The following is a 27,155-nucleotide window of genomic DNA, read 5'->3' on the forward strand; positions in this document are numbered from 1 at the left end:
ATTCCTGAGTAATTTAAACACTAGCATCAAATATTATTTTTTAAAAATAGGGTTAAGCTGAAATTAAATAGGAGAGAATATTCTACTATAATTATGAGATGATGAGGAAGCAAAAAATTTGAGTACGGCAATGTTCCAAACTCTGAACATACAAGAATATTTAACCGTTTTACATGGATTTCCAGTGTTTTTTGTTGTTGTTCCTCCACCCCCCACAGTTTTGCTTATGTCAAAGTTGAACAGGAACCTGACGTCCGTACTTTTAGGTGCCCGAAATCCCATTATTCTACCCCCCCCCCCCTTTTTTTGGGATTTTCACGCAATTGAATTTCTGCCATTGCATGACAGCTGTCACTTCTAGTGGACAAAAGTCAACACATGCTTGATAAAGCCACCATACTGAACATGCTTGGAGAAGACACTAAGTGAGCCTAACAAAGTCCTGTAATTGGCTAGCATTACTCTGATTGACACTAGAGAAAATGTCATTATTAGTTATTGAAAGAAAATCTATTTATCCTTTCCATGGACTCTCGGGCATGGATGGCATGTAGAAGCAGTGGTAGCTACGTGGAGTAGACAGTGGACTTCTGATCAGAAGGTCGTGAGGTCAAATCCCAGCACTGCCAAGCTGCCACTGCTGGGCCTTTGAGCAATGCCCTTAACCCTCAAATGCTCAGCTGTATAAATGAGTTAAATGCAAGTCATTCAGGATAAGGGTGTCTGCCAAATTTTATAAATGGATGCCTGTGGCATTGTTGGGTTTCAAACAGGTGATCCCCTGACAACAGATCTAAACACCAGCCTCAATGGGGAGCCCATTATTTTCTTTTCTTCATATGCTCTTTCCATTCACAGTTGTATCACAGTTCTCTTGACTCTTTGGGAATCTTCTTGTTTTTCCTCTACGGCTGGCTGGCATATCTTCACTGTGGATCCCGGATACAGCCCAAACCCGGCAAACAGAGGCAGTGTGAACCTCGTCTCTGCTCTGTGGAGGAGTTTCATACAGTCTGAGACGCTGTAAAAGGACAGCGTTCCGGCTTTGTAGTCGAGATACACCCCTATCCTGTGGGATACAGGTGCCAGGATTTCCGTTTCCACATAATCGTGCACGAAAGAATATTTCAATATGGCACAATCCAAACTCCAGCTCTGTTTGTTGTACCCAAAGCTGCATTCATCATCATCTCCCTTCCGGGTGATGTCTCTGTACGAGACTGCGATGTCCACTCCGTGCAAACCCGTCCACTCGGCCTCCCAGTAGCAGCGTGTGTTCAGAGGCTCTCGGCACAGAACCTGAGCCCACCAGTCAAAGCGTTCTGGGTGGTCAGGATAAGGCTGGCACTCTGTGCTACACGCCACTAGCTTCTCTTCACACACACTCAGGCTCCAGTGGGCTGTGTCAGGGTCCAGAGACAGTGGGACCAGATCTGAAAGGAGAGAAATGTTGAATGATGGTGTAGACCAGTTGTGACCAAGCCTGCTCCTGATGATCTACCTTCCTGAAGAATTCACTTCCAACTCTGATTGAACACCTCTTATCCAGATCACCAGTCCACTTAATTAGCTGAATAGTGTGGAGCCAGTGTGGAGCTGAACTGCTGGAAGATAGATCTCGAGGAGAAGGGTTTGATGACTACTGGTGTGGATGCCCAAAATGAAAAAGAACAAATAAGCTAATAAGCAAATGGCTCCTGCTTGGTTGAAATGAAAACCTGCACCCACACCGGCTCTTTCTGGATAAGATTGGACATCTGATCCAGACCCTATCCTACAGTTATGTTTTTGGAAGGTGGGAGGAAACCGTACCCCAGACCGTAACCCAAGCTCCGAATCGAACCAGGGATCCTGCAGCTGTGGTTTGGTAATGAAGCTTAACAGGTAAGGCAAGCTTATTGTTGTGTACTCACACTGAAGGAAGTCCTTTCTCGTCTTCGGTTCAGAAGGAACTACAATCTTGTCCTTTTTCACTGAAGATAAATCAAATCATTAATTGGGTGAATACACGGTAATGATCAAAGAGTCATGACCTAACAGTGCCTTACCTGCTGCTGATATTTGATCAATTTCATACTCCCAGACATCTCCTATCCGCTCCTTGAGCGCATACATGGATTTCACAACCTCGCCGAAAGAGAACCGAGGATTGACCATCATCTTTAAGACATTTGCAGAAGTGAGATTGAAGGCCTGGACTGACTGCAGGGAGGTTTAGTCATAAAAAGACAGAAGAAACCAGAATCACCGAATAATCTTCATAGATCTGGCTATTGGCTAAAGAATAAAATGTTTTGAGTGTGCTGTTTTAGGAAAATAATCCACAAGATGGTCACAAGGTTAAGAAATGAGGCATGGACATTTACCAGATGTTGCCAAGAACATCACAAACAAAGGGATAATTGTACAGAGACTAGGATTAAACTAGACAGACTTGAGGGCATCACATGGTACAGGTTACAACAATGATCAAGCGAACTGGAGTAAGGGTGAAGGAAGCATTCACGATGGCTGTAAAAAGTCTCTTGGAAGCTAACTTCTAATGGCTAACTGTTAGCAGAAAATAAAAGTATCCTGCTATTCTGTGTGTGTGTGTGTGTGTGTGTGTGTGTGTGTGTGTGTGTGTGTGTCCACAGTCAAGCTACCAGTAGCCCAATTATCAGGCTCTTCTTGGTCACCTATATAGAATATTTGTGTGAACAGGTCAGCCATGTTACCTGCATGAAGTGGATGTCATTCTGAGTGCTCGAGAGGTGCTCCATCTCAGCATCTCTCCTCTTCAGCTCCGTTAATTCCTCCTCCACATTCTCCATCAGCTCCTCGATTCGGTCCAGTTCTGCTTGCTCCTGAGCTCGGATCAGGACCTTCATCACAGACTGGCTGCTCTTGATTGAGTGGATCAGTTCGGTGAAAAGCCGCTCGCTCTCCGCCTCTGTAGCTATTGCGATGTCCTGTTAATTATAACACGGTGGAAATATACAGTAGAATGAGCTATGGAAGGAATAAAGCAAGGCAAGGCATGCTCTTGTAGGAAAATAATCAAGCTGGGTTGTTTTTTGTTTGATTGATTGTTTGTTTTTTCTTCCCCAGTAGCACCATAACCCGAAGTGTTTTATTCTTCTTATTCCATAGAAATTTGCCTGCATTTGCATTTGTTATTTACTGAATAACGACACATCGTACTCTTTATTTTCTTATTAACGTTGAGGAACGTCCTTGAAACAAGTTAGTTCCTGTTATCACTTCTGTTGTAACACCTATTAATCTTTGCTCCCTCACCGGCCTCTCTGTTTTCTCTCTTGTGAAGTGGTGAGAGAAAACGCAGCTCGTCATGTTGCAGAGAAACCGAAAAGCACACAACACAAACATCCATTTGTAGACACGGCACTTACCCTGAGAGTGTTTTTAGCCAAGCGAAGCTCCTTTAGCTGCTTCTTTTGCTCTGCGATCATCTGCTTGGACTTCCTTAGCTCCTCCTAGGGGTTAGTCAGCAATCATATTTTCTTGTTAATCATCGTGAACTGAAGCAAGATTTAGCTTTTCTGAGACTCCTTTTGTTTGCATCAAATTATATAACGCTAAATGAATCTAAGCACTCATATATACATACATATAAAAATCTGTCATCTACATGTGCTGATGTGGTTTAGGACACTGTGTGGCACAACACAGCTACACTGTGTAACTGAACCTTGGAACTGTATGGGATGGCTATCTTGGACATCCAGATAAAAATATCCTCCTGTACCTATGGCATTAAACGAATCGCTGGTCACATCTCACCTTCTTTATGACTTGTCCTGTTGCCACCATGTCGTGCCCTTTGTGGTCCTCCAGCATACACATGCAACAGATGCATTGTTTCTCGTTATGGCAGTAAACATCCAGGACTTTACCGTGTACAGAGCATGTCATGGCCTCCTGCTGATTGGTAGCGTCCATCAGAATGTGTGCAGCCCTCGGATGGAGGTCGTCGTGCAGCAGGTGTGTGTCGCAGTACAAGGCCAGACACGCCAGGCAGGACTTGGCAGCTTCCTGTCCGCTGTCAGCGCACGAGTCGCAGGCCATGTCCTCCGGTCTGGCAGTGGTGTCTGCTGTGGTTTGCGTTTGGAGAGCTGTCATTTTGACACCGTCCACAGGGCTATCCTGGTCAGGTCTAGTCAAGCCGGAAGAGGATGGACCCGCAGCGGTTTCTGCTGAGGTTTCAGTGCGGAGATCTGTTTTCTCGAGTTTGTCCACTGGTCTGTCCTGATCAGGATTAGTGCAGAAAGTCTGCGAACACTGCAGGCAGCTGTACGAGCCTGTGTGTTCATACTTACTGATTAAGCAGTCAATGCAGGACCTGCAGTAGTTGTGCCCACAAGGAATAATAACAAGATTCTTTGCCTTTGTAAGACACAAACAGCACTTCTGAAGGTTCTGTGAGCTTGGCTTGCAGGAGGTTGCCATTTTTATGTACGGAGCAGGAGAAAGTTCCGTCAAGGAAGCATGATTTCAGTTTCATTTTTCAGGATCTCTGTTTACATGTGTAGGAGGAGCTTCTCAGAACACTGTCTGTGTGTGTGAGAGAAAGATAAACACAAATGAGGTGTTGTGTGACAAAATATGGCTGTTCAAGAGTCTATGTATACATACACACACACACACACACACACACCATCTTACTTTAAGTAGCATGACTGGAGTCTTTGCTTTTTTGTCTTTTCAGTAAGAGAGGAGCAATGAAACAGTGCCTGATTCTGTAAATAAACTAGTTACCTTCAGTTATCTTAGTTTATTTAGCACAACCCCTTGTGATGAGCAACAATCGGTCCCAGCGGATGGGTAGGAAACAAGATGGGTTAAACAAGAGATAAAGATCATGTTCACACATTAAGTTTGAGTGTTTGGATCTGCCCATGGTTTCGCTGCTGTGGGTGACATGGACTGGATGGTTAAACTGTGATGCTTCACTGCCACCTCCTGGTGTGATGTTGGTGCTTAAACAACATACAGGGGATTGATCAAAGGAGAAGATCCATGTGGTTTGGCCCTGAAAGCCTGCTGTTCCTATGTGACTTGCGGTGTGAATTAAGAAGAAAACGCCAAATCTTGTTGTTGTTTTTTTAAAATTCTGATTCCTCTGTTTAAATCTGCAGGTCTGTTAGTGTTAGTGAAGACCATAACAGGAGAAAATCCCATCCAAAATAGTCCCATTTAATGTTTGAAAGTCAGGCACTTAGAGGTGTAACAAGGTGTGCTGCAATGCAAAACTTTGGAGATGTCCATTGTGGAAATATGTGATCCACACTCTGTATATCAGCATTCTATTAATTTATGCATCTAATGCAATTGCACTGTTTGAACACCAGAGGTCCCAATCTGTCTAACTCATAAAATTCTGCATTTAGAGAGCATGCTGACCAATAGCTCTGGATCACAACAACCACCACACATTTATAGTCTAATGTGGTTGTGTAACCATATAAAACAATTCAAACGAACTCTGAAGTAGCTTTCAAACATCACCTACAGCTGTGGAAGTTGGTCATTTTAGCTGCCTTTGAGCTCTATTTCCGGTTAAAATGACGCCTCAGGTGCTGCTACGGAACTCGTTATGTTTCGATCTATAATTTTTTTCTGGGTCAGAGACCAGAGAGAGAGAGAGAGAAACTTTTGGGAGAGTATTTATTAATTTGTAAGACATGGTGAACCTGTAGTTTTTGTTGACAATATTAAACATCTGTTTGTAGCAACTTTTGATTTATTTTGTTTTATACAGACAAAAACGCACAGTGTTGTTAAGTCTTTTCAGTCCGAATATTTCCTTGTCAAAGTTTTGTTCAAAATAAAAATATTCTGAGAAACTAATTGGATCATGAAGTCAGTATTGTGAATCAAATTCTGACCGGATTGTAGCTTTACACCCCTACTGGCACCACTGTTCGTGAGGTGGGAATACACCATGCACAAGAAAACTGGAGACCCCAGAGGAAAACCACACGGGAAGAACGTGTGAAGTTTCACATGATAAACTGAGGTCAGGATCAAACAAGGAACCCTTGAGCTGAAGCAGCAACCTCATGTAACTCTTTTCATTTTACATTTGTCATGTACTGTTTTCTGGAATAGAAAGCTGCTTTTTAAAGTAAATGTCTTCTAAAGTTGAGTTAAGCTTGGGACGACGTTCATCTGGTTGGTTGAAGACAACAGTGTTTCTCAGCTGCACTCCTTCAGACCCAATGCCTTATAAGTTCTCATGGGTCATAGTATAATATACTGTACCTGATCCAAATGATGGATTTGATAATCAGTTCATGATCTGGAGATGTCTTGGGAGTTGGGACTGGAGATTAGAAACTCCAATCCCAGTTGTATACCAGCTAAGACTGGTTCATGATTTCAGTCCTGTAGTGCAGTATGATATGTAATTTCCCTGTTTAAAGACACTTGATTTAAATGATCAATTAATAACCAAGCTTAGTAAATGTGTTAAAGATTGACATCATGAAACTGCTGGACACTGACCATCCCCCCATGGACAAGATAACCCCTGTGTTGACTCTCCTTTCTCCATTAACTTATGTCCTTGGAATTCCAAAACATAAAGCAAATGCTGCTCGTCCCTCACCGTTTTTTTTGGTCGTCTTCTTTGGCTTAACGGCAACAGGAGTTTTAACACCTGATACCGTACAAATTATTATTATTATTATTATTATTTTAATAATATTAAATATAAAATCAATATGGGGCGCACGGTGGCTTAGTGGTTAGCGCATTCGCCTCATACCTCCAGGGTCCGGGGTTCAAATCCTGCCGGGGAGTTTCCGGGGAGTTGTGCGGAGTTTGCATGTTCTCCCCGTACTGCAGGGGTTTCCTCCGGGTACTCTGGTTTCCTCCCCCAGTCCAAAGACATGCATGGTAGGCTGATTGGCATTGTCCAAAGTGTCCGTAGTGTATGAATGGGTGCGTGAATGTGCATGTGATTGTGCCCTGCAGGGTGTACCCCGCCTTGTGCCTAGGTTCCAGGTTCCCCACGACCCTGTACGATAAGCTGTATAGACAATGTTGTATAGACAATGGATGGATGGATGTTTGTATGTAGTGTATTAATACGTATGACCAGAAGATGGCACTAGTGAGATGGGTGTCAAAGCTGTTCAAAACCTAGAAACAATTTCGGGTGTCAAAGCTGTTCAAAACCTAGAAACAATTTCGGGCACAGTCACTTCAAACGATTCGGTGTTTCATGAGGCTTCGTTTTACCCATCACTACCACTCACTGGTCACCACAGTTCCCAATGATCCATCACTGATCACTATCTTTCCCAATGACCAATCAACGTTTGCCGTTGTTCCCAACAACCAATCACTTAATTTTTTATACAGTAATGTTCCTCTTTGTTGCATTGTTTGATACAAAAGACATAAATATAAATGGGCTGAGTGTACATGTTTCTTATTCATTTAGATAGACATCAAAATAGTAGGTCTTTGGGTGTCGAAAAATATGTCCCACATTGTCCCACACCCACTACTTGTCCCACATTTGGTCTGTTTGCATGTGATCACCCTAATCGGCCACTTTCCCCTGAAAAGGATTGGTAAAGTTGGCTCCATGAGGTCGCTCATCGCGCGTGTGTGACTCAGCTGGATTCAATTACCGTTATTATAGCCAGTTAGTGCCGCGGCTGCATGCAGTCACGGGGAGGGAAAAGCATTAAAAATCAAGAAATATTTTTCGTAACCTGAAAATTCAGTAGCTGCCGATAAGGTGTTATGAGAGCAGAGTCCATGAAGAGTCAACACACGCATGCACGCATCCTGACCCGGTTGTGTAACCATGAATCTGCCAAACAAGGACCATAAAGCGGATCCGTGCTGATAGAGTCCACCGTAAACTCCCGTTTCATAACAGCACGTGCTACGTCATGACTGTATTTAAATATGCAAATTCCTATATAAGACCAAAGATACAAGCTATAACTTTATTTGCATATGATAGCAAACCTATCATATGAATAGAATCCCTCCTATATCCTGAGCACGTGCCATCCATGACATAACTCTCTCTCTCTCTCTCTCTGTGTGTGTGTGTGTGTGTGTGTAAAAAAAAAAAATATATAGATATATACGTGCACACAAGGGGTCGCGCGACCATCCAGTTACAGAACCGCAGTGCACGTGGGTTTCTCCAGAGCGCGGGATCCGGTGCCCGTTATGGTTTTATAAAGATTCACGGAGGAGCTACAGTAGCTGCACGAGCCGTTTACTTCCGTCAGGTAAGCGTTGTTTTTTTTTTTGTTTTTGTTTCTTTGTTTGGTTTTTGGGTTTTATTATTATTATTTTTTAAATATAGGCTGTATATGATTTTTTTTTATATATTTGTATTTTTTAAATAGCGAAAGTAAAACCAACATGACGCGTTTTTGACTACACAAACCGCTTAGTAAAATGATTATCAAAAAACAAACAAAAAAAACCCCAAACATACACACACACAGAGGAGTCCACGTGCTCTTCTGTTTAATATTTGAAACTTTGAAACTGTCTGTGTAAAATAAATAAATAAAATTAAAAAGAAGCCACAGTGTCCTATAAAGTAGGGTAGGAGATATTTTTTTTACTTCAAACTGTTAAAAACAACCACCTCAACATTCATTTTTATGATCCAAATATTTACCTAATACATCCATCCATACATCTTCTATACCGCTTACTCCTTTTCAGGGTCACGGGGAACCTGGAGCCTATCCCAGGGAGCATCTGGCACAAGGCGGGGTACACCCTGGACAGGGTGCCAATTATTTATCTAATTTTTTTTTACAATAATATACAATACTATTTTGTCTATTAAAAATGATATATTTGTCTATTAAAAATGATCATTTCATTCCTGAACTTCCCACTGACACATCCCACTAGGTCCGAGTTGACATTATTTACAGTATATACTTGTGTATATGTGTATATATATTATAAACAGTCCTACTTGTTTTTGAGTTCCTGAGGTTTATACTAAACCCATTCAATTCACATAATTAAGCAGTCAATTAAGATAACAACTTTTAAATACTTGATAAATACAATGATGGAAGAATCACAAACCTTCTGGATATGCTTCACAGACCCCTGGACGTCCCCAGACCCCAAATTGAGAACCACGGCTCACGGCCATATACACTGTATGAACAAAAGTATATGGACACCTGACCATCAGACCCGTATGTGCTTGTTGAACATCCCATTCCCAATTTAGTCCTCCCTTTGCTGTTGTAATAATCGCCACTCTTTTCTTCTGGGAGGACTAGATTTTGGAGCGTGTTGTGCGGATTTGTGTTCATTCAGCTACAAGAGTGTTAGTGAGGTCAGACACTGATGTCGGATAAGGAGGTCTGGGATGCAGTCAGCGTTCAAGTTCATCCCAAAGGTGTTCAGTGGGGTTGAGGTCAGGACTCTGTGCAGGACGCTCGAGTTCTTCCACTCCAAACTTGGCAAACCACGTCTTCATGGAGCTCGCTTTGTGCACAGGGAGATTGTCATGCTGGAAAAGGTTTTGGCCTCTTAGTTCCAGTGAAGGGGAAGTGTAATGCTACAGCGTACAGAGACATTCTAGACACTTCTGTGCTTCCAACTTTGTGGCAAAAGTTTGGGGAAGAAGCACACGATATCCGTATTACTTTAGGCTCATTTAGAAGAACGTTTGTGTTTATGTGAGCTGATTTTCTGCCCAAGCCCTGATCATGTTGATTGATGATATACACAGAATGTAGTAATTTTCTTTAATCACATGTCTGTCATTAGAGGACCTTCACTGTATTACTCATAAAACTGAGAATGACATTGAGAACACATTATTATCACACAGTCTGTTATAAATTTCAGCCAAGATGGCTGCCCCAAATCATTACATTGAGATATTTCTTTTGCCAAGTTTATACCTTGTTATATTTTGGTGGGACAGATTTCCATTAGCCTTGTCGAGCTACTGCAAAAGAAACTTCAGGCATGAAACATGTCCTCACTGGACAACCCCAAACCATTCCTTTAATGTTGGCGGTACGCCTGACGCAAGGTGACACTGTCGGCGTCACGTGTCATGTTTGAAGATTTTCCAAACCCAAGCCTGGGTCAGCTGTTCTTCTCTGGGGGAAAAAAAACTGAGCTCCAAAGACTTCCTGCATGTAATTTAGTTGAAATAAATGTATATGGTGTAATCTTTTAAATTCAAGACAGAGTAAAAAAGGAAACAACTGTTTCTAGCTGCTATCAAGTAACAGGAACTTGTTGCACAGATGTTCCACAACATAAAATGTTGAATTAAAAAAACAGAAATGGATAAAAAAAAAAAGTACAACATGTTTTTAATGGATAAATTAGGAAATTGGCAAATTGCTGTGGTATGAATGAGGAATGAAACACTTCAGGATCAATTCTTCCTCAAGCCGCATCATACTGCCCCCGCTGCTGATTATTTTCCTATAATAGCACACCATCAAGGGTTTCATTCCTTACATGATATTTACTGCACATTTACTTTACTGAGGTAAAGTAATGAAGGCTACAATGCTAACTGAGGTAAAGTAATGAAGGCAACAGTGCTAACTGAGGTAAAGTAATGAAGGCTACAATGCTAACGGAGGTAAAGTAATAGCAATAGTAATAGCACACCATCAAGTGTTTCATTCCTTACATGATATTTACTGCTCTCTTTGAAAAGAAAAAGTGTTCATTCACAGGGTTTTTATCAAGTGCACATTGATGGCTGATTATTATCAATATCATTATTATTTTTCACATTGATGAGGATTTCCACATTTCGCAGGATGCCAGAAAACATAAACATGGATCGTGTGAAGAAAGGAGGTTGTGGGGCTACGGTGAGCTTCCACAACATCCATTACAGCATCAACAGCAGGACTGGGATGCTCTGCAAACAGAAGAAGACCCAGAAAAACATCCTCATCGACCTCAAGTGAGTTCTGTTCACCTGGATTTCAGTTTGAAAAAGATAAACAGTGCAGTTTTATATCTTTGGCTTCATTGTTTTTCTTGGTCCTAACATCCGATGTCATTTTGTAAAGGTTTTACAGTAGAGTTATAAATTGTGTTTATTGTAGCGCTGCCGTCGAAGAGCTCAATCAGCGATATGCCACAAGCATCTTTTTATTGATGTAATTATCTTGCGTCTGATAAGAGAGAAACTGAGGTAAAGGTCTTGCAAAAAAACAGCAGGTTGTATAACACAGACCACACCTACATGTCTAAAGCAACGTTTAAGTTACAAAACTTCACAAGATGTTAATAGAAGTCACACTTTTTCTCTTAGATTATAATTTTTTTTTTTTTTTAACTGAAATCTACAGTGAAGCACAGAGCTGTTAAACGAGTTGACAGATTTCAGTTCACATCGTCCATTGAATAAAGTGCTGAAGAATGGTCTGGAATACCAAATTGTTCTGAATATCTGTGCCAAAATTATGTTGTTAAAAAGAAAATTACTGCTTTTTAAACAACCAAAACTGCATATTTATGTTATAATTGAATTTTTAAAATGTTACTTGGCATGTTTTGCATTATGTTTTATTATTTATTTAGCTCTGTGTTTTCTGGTTTTAGTTTATTTCTGTGATATCTGTGTGCATTTTGAAGAGGCTTTCCTACAAACCCATCAGCATTTCTTTCTTGGGCTGTTTAACTTTATATTGTGTGAAAGCAAATCTGAACAAAATAACCAAAATATCAATTTCACTTTGACTGAGACTTAAAGACTAACAACCAAAAAAGAATGAAGGCTAAAATGCTAACTGAGGTAAAGTAATGAAGGTTACAGTGCTAACTGAGGTAAAGTAATGAAGGCTACAGTGCTAACTGAGGTAAAGTAATGAAGGCTACAGTGCTAACTGAAGTAAAGTAATGAAGGCTACAGTGCTAACTGAGAGAGCTGTGGTAATGAAGGCTACAGTGCTAACTGAGGTAAAGTAATGAAGGCTACAGTGCTAACTGAGGTAAAGTAATGAAGGTTACAGTGCTAACTGAGAGAGCTGTGGTAATGAATGCTACAGTGCTAACGGAGAGAGCTGTGGTAATGAAGGCTACAGTGCTAACTGAGGTAAAGTAATGAAGTCTGCAGTGCTAACTGAGGTAAAGTAATGAAGGCTACAGTGCTAACTGAGGTAAAGTAATGAAGGCTACAGTGCTAACTGAGGTAAGGTAATGTAGGCTACAGTGCTAACTGAAGTAAAGTAATGAAGGCTACAGTGCTAACTGAGAGAGCTGTGGTAATGAATGCTACAGTGCTAACTGAGAGAGCTGTGGTAATGAAGGCTACAGTGCTAATTGAGAGAGCTGTGGTAATGAAGGCTACAGTGCTAACTGAGGTAAAGTAATGAAGGCTACAGTGCTAACTGAGGTAAAGCAATGAAGGCTACAGTGCTAACTGAGGTAAAGTAATGAAGGTTACAGTGCTAACTGAGAGAGCTGTGGTAATGAAGGCTACAGTGCTAACTGAGAGAGCTGTGGTAATGAAGGCTACAGTGCTAACTGAGAGAGCTGTGGTAATGAAGGCTACAGTGCTAACTGAGAGAGCTGTGGTAATGAAGGCTACAGTGCTAACTGAGAGAGCTGTGGTAATAAAGGCTACAGTGCTAACAGAGAGCTGTGGTAATGAAGGCTACAGTGCTAACTGAGAGAGCTGTGGTAATGAAGGCTACAGTGCTAACTGAGGTAAAGTAATGAAGGCTACAGTGCTAACTGAGGTAAAGTAATGAAGGCTACAGTGCTAACTGAGGTAAAGTAATGAAGGTTACAGTGCTAACTGAGAGAGCTGTGGTAATGAAGGCTACAGTGCTAACTGAGAGAGCTGTGGTAATGAAGGCTACAGTGCTAACTGAGGTAAAGTAATGAAGGCTACAGTGCTAACTGAGGTAAAGTAATGAAGGTTACAGTGCTAACTGAGAGAGCTGTGGTAATGAAGGCTACAGTGCTAACTGAGGTGAAGTAATGAAGGCTACAGTGCTAACTGAGAGAGCTGTAGCAATGAAGGCTATTAATTGTAATTGTTTTATGATATGAAAGGTTTTCTTTTAAATGGATCACTACATAAAAAAACAATGATATTGTTTCTTACTTATTTATATTTTATTTTATATTATTTCTTACTATATTACCTCCTAAACAGAGTTTTTCGTGGTCTTAGTGAATCAGAATGTATTTATTGATAGAGGCTTCAAAGTATTTCTATAAGTAATGGATAAGGCCTTCTGCCTTATTAATACACAACAGCATTGGAGTTTATTATTTTAGTGTAAAAGGTCTTGGGGACAGACGTGTGTGTGTGTGTGTGTAAAACACAGATGTGAAGCAGAGTCTGGTCTCAAATTAGTGTAAAAAGGACACTAAGGACAGCTCCTTAGAGTATAAATATATTTATACAAAGACGGACCGAGACGTGACCCTCTATACACAGTCATAGAGACCCTCACTGTCAGGACATGGTTGTTACGCCCTGTTGCTTATTCAGGTGTCCACACACAATACAAAAACACACACACAAACACACACCGGTGATTGTATATTTTTCCTACTTGCACAAAAGATAAAAGCGAACAATAGAAAATGGGAGTTCTCCTACTGAGTGTTATGTAAAATGGTGAAACATCAATAAAACAGTCAGGTTAGTGAAAGCACATAAAACTGCACCCTTCATCCCTTAATTCTGCAAACACAAACGCGCACACACACACACACACACGCACTTTATTGTTTAGTTATACATGAGCCGTGAGAAAGATTATCCATTATGTAAATATTGGACCTACATGAGTATAGTTTTTCATTGATTTAAAGGGAAAGACAACTTGCTAAAGTCGTCTGCGTGTTGTTATCTAGAGAACAAATATCCCCATAAGTATTGGAATATTTGACAAGTTTGACCTTGCAGGGACATTTGGCTGGTCCCCATAGGGAGACAGCTTATTAAAAAAAAAACAAAAAAAACACTCAATTTAATTTATTTTTTTTTACTAAAACATGCAAAAGATTTTTTTGATTACTGTGGTTAAGGTTCAGGTTAGATTTAGGTGTAGCATCGCATTAATTAGCTGTATTACTAATCATGTCATTGAACGGTCCTCAAAAGGTTAGTAAGACGAGTAAGAGTGTGTGTGTGTGAGTGTGTGTGTAGTTTAGATGGTCACTGACCTTGATCTACTCTTTATGATAAGGCTTTAAACACCATCAGGCTCTTCACGTTAAGCAATAACTCGAGCAGCTTCAACATGAATCGGCCGTTTATGTAATCATGAGCGAGATGTGTTGAGTCTATTTGTGTACTAAGGACTCATTTTAGCTGGAGAGGATTTCGCTTGTGCAGCATGTGTTACACAACAATTGCATTAGATGTCATTTCTGTCATTTGGGCAGTTATGAAGTTTACTGAACTGAGAAATATAGAAGATTTCCAATAACGTTTTGTAAAACTACACTCTCACTTTATACCGTCAAATGCTTAGATTTAAAGTGCACCTATTATGGTTTTTCAAATATTACCTTTCATGTAGTGTGTTATAGACCTGTTTGTGAATGTAAAAAGTCTGCAAAGTTTCGTAGTTTTTAGTTATTGACTCCCCAAAGAAGAAACCGATTCTGAACAGCTGAAACGAGTCGTTAGTGATTCCAGACTTTATTTCCTGTACTAACCTACAGGTTTGTAACAAAAAGCCCCGCCTCTGGTCTTCATTGGCTGCTCGCTGACGAAGTTTAGTGGGCGTTTCCTTTTCGAAACACGCTGAGAGCAGTAGACCAATCACAACAGACTGAAACGTCTGACCAATCAGAGCAGAGTGAAAGGAGGAGTTTAGAATGAATCCTTTAGAACGAGTCATTTAATGAGTCGTTTGTGACACTGGGGAAAAAAAGGTAATGCTAGAATTTAAATTATGAGCACATTAAAGTGTTTTTTGACCTCGGGTGCATGTAAATCTATTTGATGATGAGACCTTTAAAACAAAATTAGGTACATTTCAAAAACATAATAGATGCACTTTAAATTTGTTGTTTTGGTATGAATTTCCTAAGCCCATCATAATGCAATGATCTTTATAAAGTAATTGCCTAGTGACAGTGATTTAGCAGTGAAGTACTGCTTGTTGGTTTACTACAGTACAAAGACAAAATAGAACAAATCCGGCAGTTATAAAAACTAGAAAGGACTCAAATCGGGTACCTCGGTTTTGCGTATTCGTTCGTTTGTTTGTTCATAGCAACTTTTACTCTGGTCAGGGGTGATTTTCTGTCATTTAAAGGATCTATTTATACACAATCAGGTCCATAAGTATTTGGACAATCACACAATTTTGGTAATGTTGCCTCTGTACACCACCTCAATGGATTTGAAATGAAGCAATCAAGATGTGATTGAACGGTAGACCTTCAGATTTAATTCAAGGGGTTTAACAAAAAAAAAATTGTTAATCACAATTCAATCACATCTTGATTGCTTCATTTCAAATCCATTGTGGTGGGGTGCAGAGGAATAAGGAATAAGTTCCTTAGACTATAGTTACAGAGAGAAATATCCTTAACATATTTTTACTAATGACTAATCACACAGGCACTGATTGAATGTCGAGTTGAACCATGTAACAATGACAACAAGAAATTCTTTATAGACTACCGTGCATGGAAGTGGTTAAAAAAAAGTAGAGAAAAGTGTGAGATCATGCCATTGTTACAGTAATACATGTATAATATGTATAATACGAAACTCTTATGTTACCTAAATGGAGTGACTATAGTTTTTCAGGGGTTTTTTGTGCCTCGTGTTATTTTCTGATATCTTCGTATTATCTCTTATATCCCACTGCAGCTGCAATGTTTAAGTACTGAATTGAGATATTTGTTTAGAGAAGTTGCTAGACTATGGTACAATAGATAGATAGAATAGGGTATTTTTAATACAATTTTCTCAAATATTTTACCTGTTAAAAAGTTTGCGTCGGTTTGAAGTGAAGTTCCAAACATGAAAATGATCTTTTCTTTTCTTTTCTTTCCTTTTTTTTGTGGAATAAAGATCTATATCAGTATGTCATGCTTTAGTGTTCGTGGCATAACGATCTCAGGGTTTATCACCATCATGTGCGCCATCATGCTGGTGTACCCTCACACCCCTAGCAGAGATTACGCTAGTCTAATTTTGCCAGATAAGTGTCAGAAATGCTCTCGACAATACACTGATATGCGTTAGCTAAGGTAGCTGAATTCCTACAACAGGTACAGCCTACAGTACATACATGTTATGATCATGTGACCTACTAATGATTAAGCTTAATTTTCCCTAAAAAGCGGTTTCCTATAATTACGGTCAAACCAGTGAGTTTGTATTCAAATGAGATGGACGTCATACACATATAGCATACGTTATGAGGACACTCCCCTTTCCGTGACTTGTACAGAGATCACTTATGCTGTGCAAATCGATCGTAATTACTTCTCTAGCAACATTACGGAGCCGAGGCATTCCTATCCGAACAGTACTTAAGACTGATGGACATGTTTGGAGGAAAGCACTAATCACCCTCCACTGTATACATGATGCATGACATGCCTGTGATGGAGTAGTCACTCTGACCTCCAGGAAAGTGGTGAATACATGAAGACTGTGACCATGTGTTTTTCCTCATCTAGTGGAATTATGAAGCCTGGAATGAACGCCATATTAGGAGCCACAGGGAGCGGAAAATCCTCGTAAGTGTTTTTACGTTTGTCTTTATCTGTGTGTGAGTGATGTGGGGCTGTTCGGTTTGCTCTAGCAAACCGTTGGAGTTTTGTTCTAGCAGTGAGATGTTTGTGTTTGTGTGTGTGTGTGTGTGTGTGTGTGTGTGTGTGTGTGTGAAGTTTTTTGGATGTGCTGGCAGCGAGGAAAGATCCAAAAGGACTGACTGGAGAGGTGCTGATAGATGGCGCACCACAGCCGCCCAACTTTAAATGTCTGTCTGGATACGTAGTGCAGGTACGTTCTTGTTCTCTCTCACTCTCTCGCTCTCACACATGCACACGCATGCAGTATCACATCCTCATAATGTTCCAGCACTCAGCATCTTGCTTCCTTCTTTCTCACATTTGCTCACACAAAGCTCCGCGTTTCAATTATGCCTTGTCATATTTTACACAATTCGCAAAAAATATAAAAAAATGCTGAATGTTTTCCAGTGTGTGAAATTTTGTTAAAGGGAAATGTGAGCGGTGATGAGATCACTCGGCCTCTTCGTATTGCTTGCGCTCGTTATCCACTGTGACTAAGCAAATTATCATAGTAAGGCCGGCGTGATTATGCTAAAGCAATGCTGACCTGTTAGCTTAGAGAAAAAAAACATCCCAAATGCTAGAACAAGTCTCAGTAGATGTTATTTTAAGACTATGATGGTATTCTCTGTATGTATATGTGTGTGTGTGTGTGTGTGTTACTCACAATGCACTGCAAGCACATCAACTCAAAATGGCCACACGTTTGTTTACAGTTGTAGTTGAATAATGAAATAAAGTCTAAAGCTGTGTTATCAGCAACATTGTATAGACAAATGTATAGCCTTGTCTTATAGTAAGCGCTAATTAGCTGATTAGCTCGCAGGCTATGAGCTAGCTACTGAATATCCGCTAATATTTTATTTCTTTCCAGTGAAAACACTTGTAGAATTTGGGATACAACCTCAATTCCAGCGCTAACGCTTTAGACTCCAGCACTTATGATCATTTCTGACTTGACGAGATGGACATTATGTGAAAGGCTAATATAGCTAGCAAGTAATAGAAGCTTGTAGCCTCCAGTTTAGTGATGTATTATCATTGAATTTTATTTCTGATGTAAAATTACGGTTTTAAACTTTGGGTCACCTCTTACCCGACTCTTCACCTAACTATTTGCTGAGGAAAAGAAATCTGAGATGAGAATTTTATTTCTTTTAGGTGAACATTTACTTTCTTGTATAAAACGTTTTAACTAGCGGTGATGGTTCCTAGTGGGGTGTGTTTATTAATGTTTAAAGAACTAACTTTATGAGATTATCATTTTTTTTTTTCTTAACATGTCCCACTTTGTCAAACCATTTCGTGTGTGTGTGTGTGTGTGTGTGTGTGTGTGTGTGTGTGTGTGTGTGTGTGCGCGCATGTGTGCGCGCGCGTGTGCAGGATGACGTGGTGATGGGAACGCTAACAGTGAGGGAGAATCTGCGCTTCTCGGCAGCGTTGAGGCTTCCGATGTCTATTGGTCAGAAGGAGAAGGAGGAGAAAGTGGAGCGACTGATTGATGAGCTCGGGCTGACTAAAGTAGCTGACTCACGGGTAGGCCACACACACACACACACTTAGTCATACAGTCAGCTAAAGGGAAACAACAGATAGCAGAATGACACATTAAGGAGTTTGGATGAATGAAACTAGCTGACTCATGGGTTGGACAGACACACACACACACACATGCAACAGCACCACCAACAGTCGTAAGAAAATCACACACAATGGTATGAAGAAGCGATTACAGCCAAACTAAGCATTTATTTTATTTATTTTATTTCTAGTTAATGGGGCAGGACATTGATTGCCAGTGGCTCTCTGATTGGCTGTTTGACAGGTGGGCACGCAGCTGATTCGTGGCATTTCGGGAGGCGAGAGAAAGAGGACCAACATTGGCATGGAACTTATCATCGATCCATCTGTCCTCTTCCTGGACGAGCCGACAACCGGACTGGATGCGAGCACGGCTAACTCTGTCCTGTCGCTCCTGAAGAGGTACACACACACACACACACACACACACACTCACCCAGTCGTGGTATAAAATCTGTATTAAACACATGCACATGTGTACAGTATATGTCTATAATTATTAGTGAGAGCCTCCTGCTGTGCCGTGTGTGTTGACAGGATGTCGAATCACGGCCGTACCATCATCCTGTCCATCCACCAGCCGCGTTACTCCATTTACCGGCTGTTCGACACACTCACCCTGCTGGTGTCGGGTAGACAGGTTTACCACGGGCCTGCTCAGAGTGCACTGGACTACTTCAGCAACATCGGTGCGTCATCACACACATCCACAGTGATGTAGATTATAAAAAGTTCATCTGAATATATATATATATATATATATATATATATATATATATATATACACACCAATAAAAGAACACAAATGATTTGCAAGCTTTCACATGAGCATAACACATCATAAAACATTACACAAAAAAATGGATTTCTCTTTAACTTTAAAGATTAATCTTAATGGATTTACTCTTTAAGCATTAATAAACTGATAATTATGAGTAAGCGTGTAACCTTTATTCTACTAACCAGTTCTAACTAATTCTCACACTTCACTTCTCAGACTAAAAGTGTGTGTATTTTGGTTAAATAAAAACTTCCCAAAAACCAGCACACAATCAATCTATGAATGATATGAATTTAAACAAAAGGGTGCTAAATAATATTGAACACATGAGTTAAAAAAAAAAGAAAGAAAGAATAAAAACAATACTAATGCTTATGTCATGTCTTGTATTTAGGCTTCACTTGTGAACCCCATAACAACCCCGCTGACTTCTTCCTGGATGTCATTAATGGAGATTATACTGCAGTGTCTGAAAGCAAGCTAGAGGATAATGCAGGTTTATATCTCACTCACACACACTTAATTGCTTAAAGAATGAATGTGATTAAAGTTGTGTTTTTCGTGTGTGTATGTGGGGCAGAGCTGGATCATAAGCAGTATGCATCGACCCGTCAGAACATCGAGGACCGTCTGGTGCAGGAGTACCAGCAGTGGTCGTACCACAAGCAGACCAAAGACGAGCTGGAGCAAATCACGCAGGGACGCAAGTACGACAATCGGCCCAAATCGCGCACCATCACCTACAACACGTCCTTCTGCCACCAGTTCAAATGGGTGCTGAAGAGGACATTCCGCAACCTGATGCTCAACCCACAGACCTCCTTTGCTCAGGTGAGGCAGTTTTTATCCCGTGTCCATAATCTCATTAGTATTTAGACACAGTAAGGTAGCATCTGGATTTAGCAACACTTTATTTAAAAGCTCTTCGAGACAACTGACATAAACCTACATAACCGTCGATTTACAATACAACATTGATTTGATCTCTCGAATCGACCCGACTGGTCAGAGTTTTCTATAACGGCACCTCGGAGATGCAAAAGATTCATATTAATACACTCATTCAGATACATTATCGTTTCTATAGTAACAGCTGAAACACAGGAACTTGTACAGTGGACATGCAACATAATGTAAGCATATAATAATAATAATAATAAGAAGAAGAAGAAGAAGATGTATAAGACAGAAACATATCATCGTTGATATGGCTTTACATCATTTTCTATTTTATGGAAGGAGTCTCCAGTGTTAGTGCTTTGTAACAGTTTTCCATCATGGGAAAGTCTTCAGGTTTTTGCAGTTTCTCGGGAACATGAGCTGCGAAAAAAAGACAGAGAAAAGGCTGGTGAGGGAACGACCTTTAACGACGTTTATAGCTGCTGTAATGCTTGAAGTTATGCGCATTAAATGTAACTATAAACAGATAAAAATTTCCGCCAACACGCCGTTTCTGAACACTTCAGGACACGTTGTTCTGGGAAACGAATCAACTTTGCAGTGGAAGCTGTAGCTCCGCTTCGTGTCGGGACTCATCGCACCAACCCGTCGTTGATTATTTTCCTATCACAGGACACTCGCGAGTGTTTTATCCCTTACTTATTCCAACAGACTGCAGGTTTTTTTCACTTTTGATGTCAAGTGAACATGACACCTGAGTCACATGACAGATTTTATTGATATACTGTCATAGGAGGCTACATAGGTGTCTGGCTAGATTTTTAATTATATATATAGATAGATATAGATATAGAGATATAGATAGATAGATAGAGATATATAGATTCTGTATGTTAGTGTTAGGGGCAGCTGTGGCTCAGGTGTAGAGTGGGTTGTCCACTAAATTAGGGTTGATGGTTCGATTCCCGGCCCACATGACTCCACATGCCGAGGTGTCCTTGGGCAAGACACTGAACCCCAAGTTGCTCCTGGTGGCAAGTTAGTGCCTTACACTCACCATGGCTCTTCTACTGTGTGTGTGTGAATGGTTGAATGAGACACAGTGTAAAGTGCTTTAGATAAAAGCGCTATATAAGTGCAGACCAATTACCAATAGTGTATAGACTGATATTTTGTGTGTGTGTGTAATCTCTTCCCAGGTCGGCGTGACTCTTTTCTTAGCTCTGATTGTTGGTGCCATCTTTTTCAGTGTGTCCAACAATAGAAGTGGAATCCAGAACAGGTGAGAAAACATGAAACGGCGACATGTGTACACGTGACACATGTATACGTATAACACTCGCTGTAAGAACAGGACCAGTGCTTAATTTGCCGACCCTGTTACTCAGTTTGCATTTTATCAAAGAAGAAAATATTATATAGACCTTCAACGAGGTGCAAAATCTAGCGTCGTATAATCATTTTAAAAGGTAATGATAATTAGAATGTGATTAAAAAAACCCCGCAAGCACTCCAAATCTGAGAGGTACCGGACCCTCTTCCATCATGACTCGGCACAAATTAAATACTTAGCAGGAACCTTTTTTATCTGTTCAGTACACTGTGTGTGTGTCTGTGTGTGGGTTTTAACCGCATTCTCGGATTACAGGATGGGCGCCTTGTTCTTCATCACCACCAACCAGTGTTTCAGCTCGCTGTCGTCCGCCGAACTCTTCATCACAGAACGCAAGCTCTTCCTGTGAGTGGAGAAAAAGCTGACACACTTTATTAAGAAAAAAGCCTATTAGAAATGATGAAGCAGTACGAATAGCTCTGTGGATAAGTATCTGTCCTGCTGGTCATTAGATAGCGAGCTGATTATCCCCTTAGCTAATGTCCAGTAGGTAAGAGTTTAACATGCATGTACTGATTTAGACATGCTGCTAAACTGCTAGCTATAAGTTTTCTGTACTTTAGCCTCATAGCTAGTAACAACCTAAAAAATGTCTTACCTGATCCACTACATTTGAAGTACGGGGGGGAATTGTATCTATTTTAGCGCATTAGGACAAAATAAAAACCGAGTGTTTTTCCTCTCTCACTTCTTGCACAGACATGAGTATGTTAGCGGTTATTACAGAGTGTCGGTGTACTTCCTGTGTAAGCTGCTCTCAGATATTCTCGTACTGCGCACTTTTCCAGCCATCATTTTCAGCTCTGTGGCCTACTGGATGATCGGTAACACACACACACACACACACACACACACACACACACACACACACACACACAACTATCCTTCCATTGACATTATTATTGCAGCTAATTATTTCTATTATACCCCTAACTTTAACCCTGACCTCAACCTCAGTAATCAAAAGAAAAAAGGTGCTTGAAAGTTTGTGAATCTTTTAGACGTTTCCATATTTCTGCATAAATATGACCTAAAACATAATCTGATTTTCACACAAGTTTTAAAAATAGATAAAGAGATCCCAATTAAACAAATGAGAGAAAAATATTATACTTGGCCATTTATTTATTGAGGAAAATGATCCAATATTACATATTTGAGAGTGGCAAAAGTATATGAACCTTTGCTTCAGTATCTGGTGTGACCCCCTTGTGCAGCAGTAACTGCAGCTAAACGTTTGCGGTAACTGTCAATCAGTCCTGCACATCGGCTTGGAGGAATTTTAGCCCGTTCTTCAGTACAGAACAGCTTCAACTCTGGGATGTTGGTGGGTTTCCTCACATGAACTGCTTGCTTCAGGTCCTTCCACAACATTTCTACTGGATTTTGACTTGGCCATTCTAAAACTTTAACTTTATTCTTCTTTAACCATTCTTTGGTAGAATGACTTGTGTGCTTACAGTCATTGACTTGCTTCATGACCCACTTTCTCTTGAGATTCAGTTTATGGACAGATGTTCTGACATTATCCTTTAGTTTACTGGTATACTTCAGAATTCATTGTTCCATAAATGATGGCAAGCTGTCCTGACCCAGATGCAGCAAAACAAGCTCAAACCATGATACTTTCTTCAAAAAATAAATGGCAAAGTATAATATTTTTGTCTCATTTGTTTACTTGGGATCGGTTTATATATATATATATATATATAATATATAATCAGGGTGGCAATTTAATTTAAACTGTGTGTTTTACTCCGTTCATATACGTATTAAGCTTAGGGAATTATATGTTTTGCCCCAATCTCCAGGGTTCAAAGTGGATGTTGGGTCATTTTTCATCTTCATGTTCACCGTCGCCATGACTGCGTACACGGCGACATCCATGGTGATGGCCATCTCTGCGGATCAGAACGTAGTGGCCATCGCCAACATCTACATGACCATAACCTTCGTGTTCATGATGGTAAGAATGCACGTTACGTTACACACGCTCGCATTACTCTTCCCTCATCTCTCCTGCACATAAACCAAGTTTCAATAGAAATACTAAGACAGTGGTTTTCAAAGTGGGGGCCACCAGGGGGCGCCCGGGGGGGCCTCAACAATTTGGTGTGAAAAATAAATAAATACATGATTTTCTCTTTCTCACTCTCAGACAACGACACACACACACAATCAATTCCTAATGTAAAGATGTAAGATGTAATTATTAATAAAAAAGGGTGATATATTCAGAAGTCTATATTTTTAATGTGTTTTAAAGGCATCTTGCAAAAGGGGGGCCTCGGTCAAATTTTAATGCCATTTGGGGGGCCTTCCCCTGGAAGAGTTTGGGAACCCCTGTACTAAGATATATATACACGTGATTTGTTCTCACATTATAATATGTTTTTAGATTTTCTCAGGATTGTTGGTGAATTTGCCAAGCATTGCTGACTGGCTGAGCTGGTTAAAATACTTCAGCATTCCACGCTACGGCCTTACTGTAAGTTCACGATCAGCTTTAACTCTACTACACACATCCATTATTTGAATGAATACTAATACAGATACGAACAGGAGGCATGCAATTCTTATTTTTTTCATTTTTTTAAAGAAAGCTTGCCGGAAAGGTTCACAGGGCGTCTGATTGTGAAGAATTTGATGGGACTGGGATTTTATGGGTTGCAACAAAAAAAAGTCATGCTTATTGTTTGTTTTTGTTTTCTTTCAAGGGACAAACAAATACTGTCTTCACTTAACATCAACATGCAGCACATTTAAAGCATCCCTAGTAACTGCCTGGTCAGGGTTGGGTAGTTTAAATAAGTAACAGAACCAATCAAAGCCATTTATATATATATATATATATATATATATATATATATATATATATATATATACATACACATATACATACATACATACACACACACATATATATACATATATATATATACACATATATACATTATATTATATTATATATATATATATATATATATATATATATATATATATATATATATATATACACACACACTTTATATAAGCTACTAGCTAGCTTTAATGTTGTAGTAATGCTTGTGGAGTAAGTGCCAATAAAGAAAAAATTTAAGACATAATTAATTTAAAGAATCCATGTATAATGCAGGCAGAACGTTCATAATTTCCTCATCAAACTTGGGGGGGGGGGGGGGCTGGCGCCTACAGGAAAGGAAATGATTTGCCTTCCTGGCAGTGGTGTTTTGAATTCGCTAGCGAGCCACATTATATTGAAAAAATATCCGAAGCTTAATCAGGAAGGGTTTCAGGATTTCCCTCAAGTTTTCAAACAGGAACTCTCGCTATAAATATGACTGCCTGGACTGCTAAAGAGATCAGTAGGAATGTTTACTTTCCTTTGGGGGTTTTTTGTGTGTCTTTTTAATGATATGCATATGATGATGATGATGATGATGATGTGTTCAGAGTCTCCTGGTGAACGAGTTTGTTGGGCTGGAATTCTGTGACCCTCCTATGACTCAACCCAATTTTACTGTAGTCTTCAAGTAAGTATTGCAACAGTTAAAATACTGACGTACAAATGTATAAGTGAAATCTGATCGTGTGTCTAATCGAGTCTTAACCATGAACACGAGGATGAGTCAAATATGAAAACCATAAAAGTGTATAATTGAGAGCATCCAAAAGCTGAAAAGATAAATTTAACAAAGTGACGAAGGCCTGGGATGGGTTATCTGAAAATGAAGTAATGATACAATTTGAGACATTTTATTTACAATAATACAATGCAAAAAAAACTACAAATAAAAAGTGCATGTTTGAGTGTAATTGTTAACTGAGTACTTGCTTAAATGGTTACTGAGAAAAACCAAGACCCAGGACATGCGCTTAAATGATTAAATGTACCATAGTACAACAGCATTTTAGGGCCAATGGTTATAAAATAGATTTTTAATATTTTTTTATATATCTTTTTTATAAAAAGATTTAAAACGTAAAGTCAGAATATTTCGAGAATACAAGTTCTAATGTCTGTTCTCTATATAGTGTGACTTTTTTTCGATAGATTTAAACTTTTCTCATACTATCAAAGTCTTAATCTGAAGAAAAAAATCATCTAATATTTTTTAGAAAAGGTCATAACATACATCGAGGAAAAAGTTGCAGTATCTGATATTACGAGAAAGTGTTGCAACGTTCCAAAATTCAAGTCCCTTAATATATTGAATATATATATAAAAATAATAATACTTTGAGAATAAAAGTTTTAATATATTTTTTGGGGAAAATAGTCTCAATATTTCTAGAATGAAGTTGTAATATGTTGAGAAAATCTCAATATGTCAATATTTCAATAATAAAAGGCAAAATATTTTGAGAACAAAGTCATAATTCGATGACAAATTGATACATATACATACTACAATCGTTTCTTTTGTTGAAAGAGGGAAACATTATGACTGTGTTCTCAAAATCTTGTATTTTTACGTTTTAAACAGTGGCCCTAAAATCACACACACATTTACCAGCAAAAGACCATCAAATATAAATATTAGCAAGGTAGTATACCAAAAGAATAATTTAAAGGTTAACCATTAATGTAATATTGTGCCTTCATTCGGCGTACTGTAATGCAGATGAAGTTTGTAGACGTGGGTTCTTTTTACTAAAATGCCGTTAAATTTGTTGCACGAGAGCTCAAGCAGCAGAACCGAACATGTGTTTTAGTATAAATTACAGGAGATTGTATTTAAATGGAGTACACTTATTCAAATCTACAGTTTACTTCACATTCTAATGTACTCTATGCACCACTCGTTCCAGTTGTACGTCTGGAGAGGCTTTTCTGACGGAGCAGGGCATCGATTACTCCACCTGGGGCATGTGGCAGAATAACGTGGCTCTGGGCTGCATGATCGTCATATTCCTGAGTATCGCGTACCTCAAACTGCTCTTAATTAAGAAATTTACATAGACACACACACACTCAAGCTGATTTTCCGAAATTCATTCTGGGGTTTGAGTCACACTTGAGCTATTTACATTTAAAACCACAGAAAACTGACTTCATCTTTTAAAATGACAAATTTTTCCCCCCTTATTATACTGCACTAGCGCCGCCTCCTCCCTAGCTCCTCCCTCTCATTACCTCCTTCTTTTCCTTATTTAATCAACATTTACTTAATCGCGCCCCAGTTTCCCTGATTCTTTACCAGTTTGTACATTTCATAGCTACACAGCTTTTTCCAGCTATTTCTACACTTTTTTTTTTTTCTTATTCTTCTTGTAGGTCTGTTTTTTCCCTCTGCATATCATATTTATCAGAGGTGTCCAAACTCAGTCCTGGAGGGCCACTGTCCTACAGAGTTTAGCTTCAACTTGTCAACACACCTGCCTGGAAGTTTCTAGTATGCCTAGCAAGGCCTTGATTAGCCATTTCAGATTTAATTGGGGTTAGGCGCTAAACAGTGCAGGACAGTGGCCCTCCAGGAGCAGGATTGGACTCCCCTGAGATATATTATATATTATATGAACATGTATACGAACACTGCACGTTTGTTCACAAACTGAGTTTAATTCCAGCTCTGAAGGCTACACAAGCGTTATGTGGAGAGAAAAATAAAAACTTTATATTATGGGACAGTTACAGTTGTTTTGATGTAATGTAATTTTTTTTAAAATGATTACAATAAACTTTTTTTTTTTTTGCACATGCAGTGCAGATATTTT

At 39.6% G+C, this 27,155-nt stretch overlaps 2 protein-coding genes across 4 annotated transcripts; one reads left to right on the forward strand and one right to left on the reverse strand.

The window, feature by feature from the left end:
• Positions 1 to 420: 420 nt before the first annotated feature.
• Positions 421 to 4,485, reverse strand: ftr92 (finTRIM family, member 92). The gene is made up of 6 exons (XM_053643336.1): positions 3,784 to 4,485; positions 3,393 to 3,476; positions 2,718 to 2,951; positions 2,049 to 2,202; positions 1,914 to 1,973; positions 421 to 1,433 (listed from the first exon to the last, which is right to left on the reverse strand). Exons 1-6 carry the CDS (start codon positions 4,447 to 4,449, stop codon positions 853 to 855), a joined length of 1,779 nt encoding a protein of 592 aa, XP_053499311.1. The 5' UTR covers positions 4,450 to 4,485; the 3' UTR covers positions 421 to 852.
• A 3,578-nt stretch (positions 4,486 to 8,063) lies between these two features.
• Positions 8,064 to 27,136, forward strand: abcg2a (ATP-binding cassette, sub-family G (WHITE), member 2a). Of its 3 annotated transcripts, XM_053643335.1 has the most exons (17): positions 8,064 to 8,261; positions 8,710 to 8,760; positions 10,805 to 10,954; positions 16,666 to 16,725; positions 16,876 to 16,990; positions 18,166 to 18,318; positions 18,608 to 18,765; positions 18,901 to 19,052; positions 19,539 to 19,640; positions 19,725 to 19,975; positions 21,244 to 21,326; positions 21,693 to 21,782; positions 22,137 to 22,261; positions 23,249 to 23,403; positions 23,836 to 23,925; positions 24,891 to 24,970; positions 26,250 to 27,136. In XM_053643335.1, exons 3-17 carry the CDS (start codon positions 10,806 to 10,808, stop codon positions 26,398 to 26,400), a joined length of 1,914 nt encoding a protein of 637 aa, XP_053499310.1. In that variant the 5' UTR covers positions 8,064 to 8,261; positions 8,710 to 8,760; position 10,805; the 3' UTR covers positions 26,401 to 27,136. The 3 variants fall into 3 exon arrangements, with proteins under 3 accessions (XP_053499310.1, XP_053499309.1, XP_053499308.1); XM_053643334.1 differs by lacking the exon at positions 8,710 to 8,760; XM_053643333.1 differs by lacking the exons at positions 8,064 to 8,261; positions 8,710 to 8,760 and having other exon boundaries at positions 9,834 to 10,954.
• Positions 27,137 to 27,155: the final 19 nt, after the last annotated feature.

The sequence above is a fragment of the Ictalurus furcatus genome, chromosome 15 (genome assembly GCF_023375685.1).
Source record: "Ictalurus furcatus strain D&B chromosome 15, Billie_1.0, whole genome shotgun sequence".
In the NCBI taxonomy this organism is placed as follows: Eukaryota; Metazoa; Chordata; class Actinopteri; order Siluriformes; family Ictaluridae; genus Ictalurus; species Ictalurus furcatus.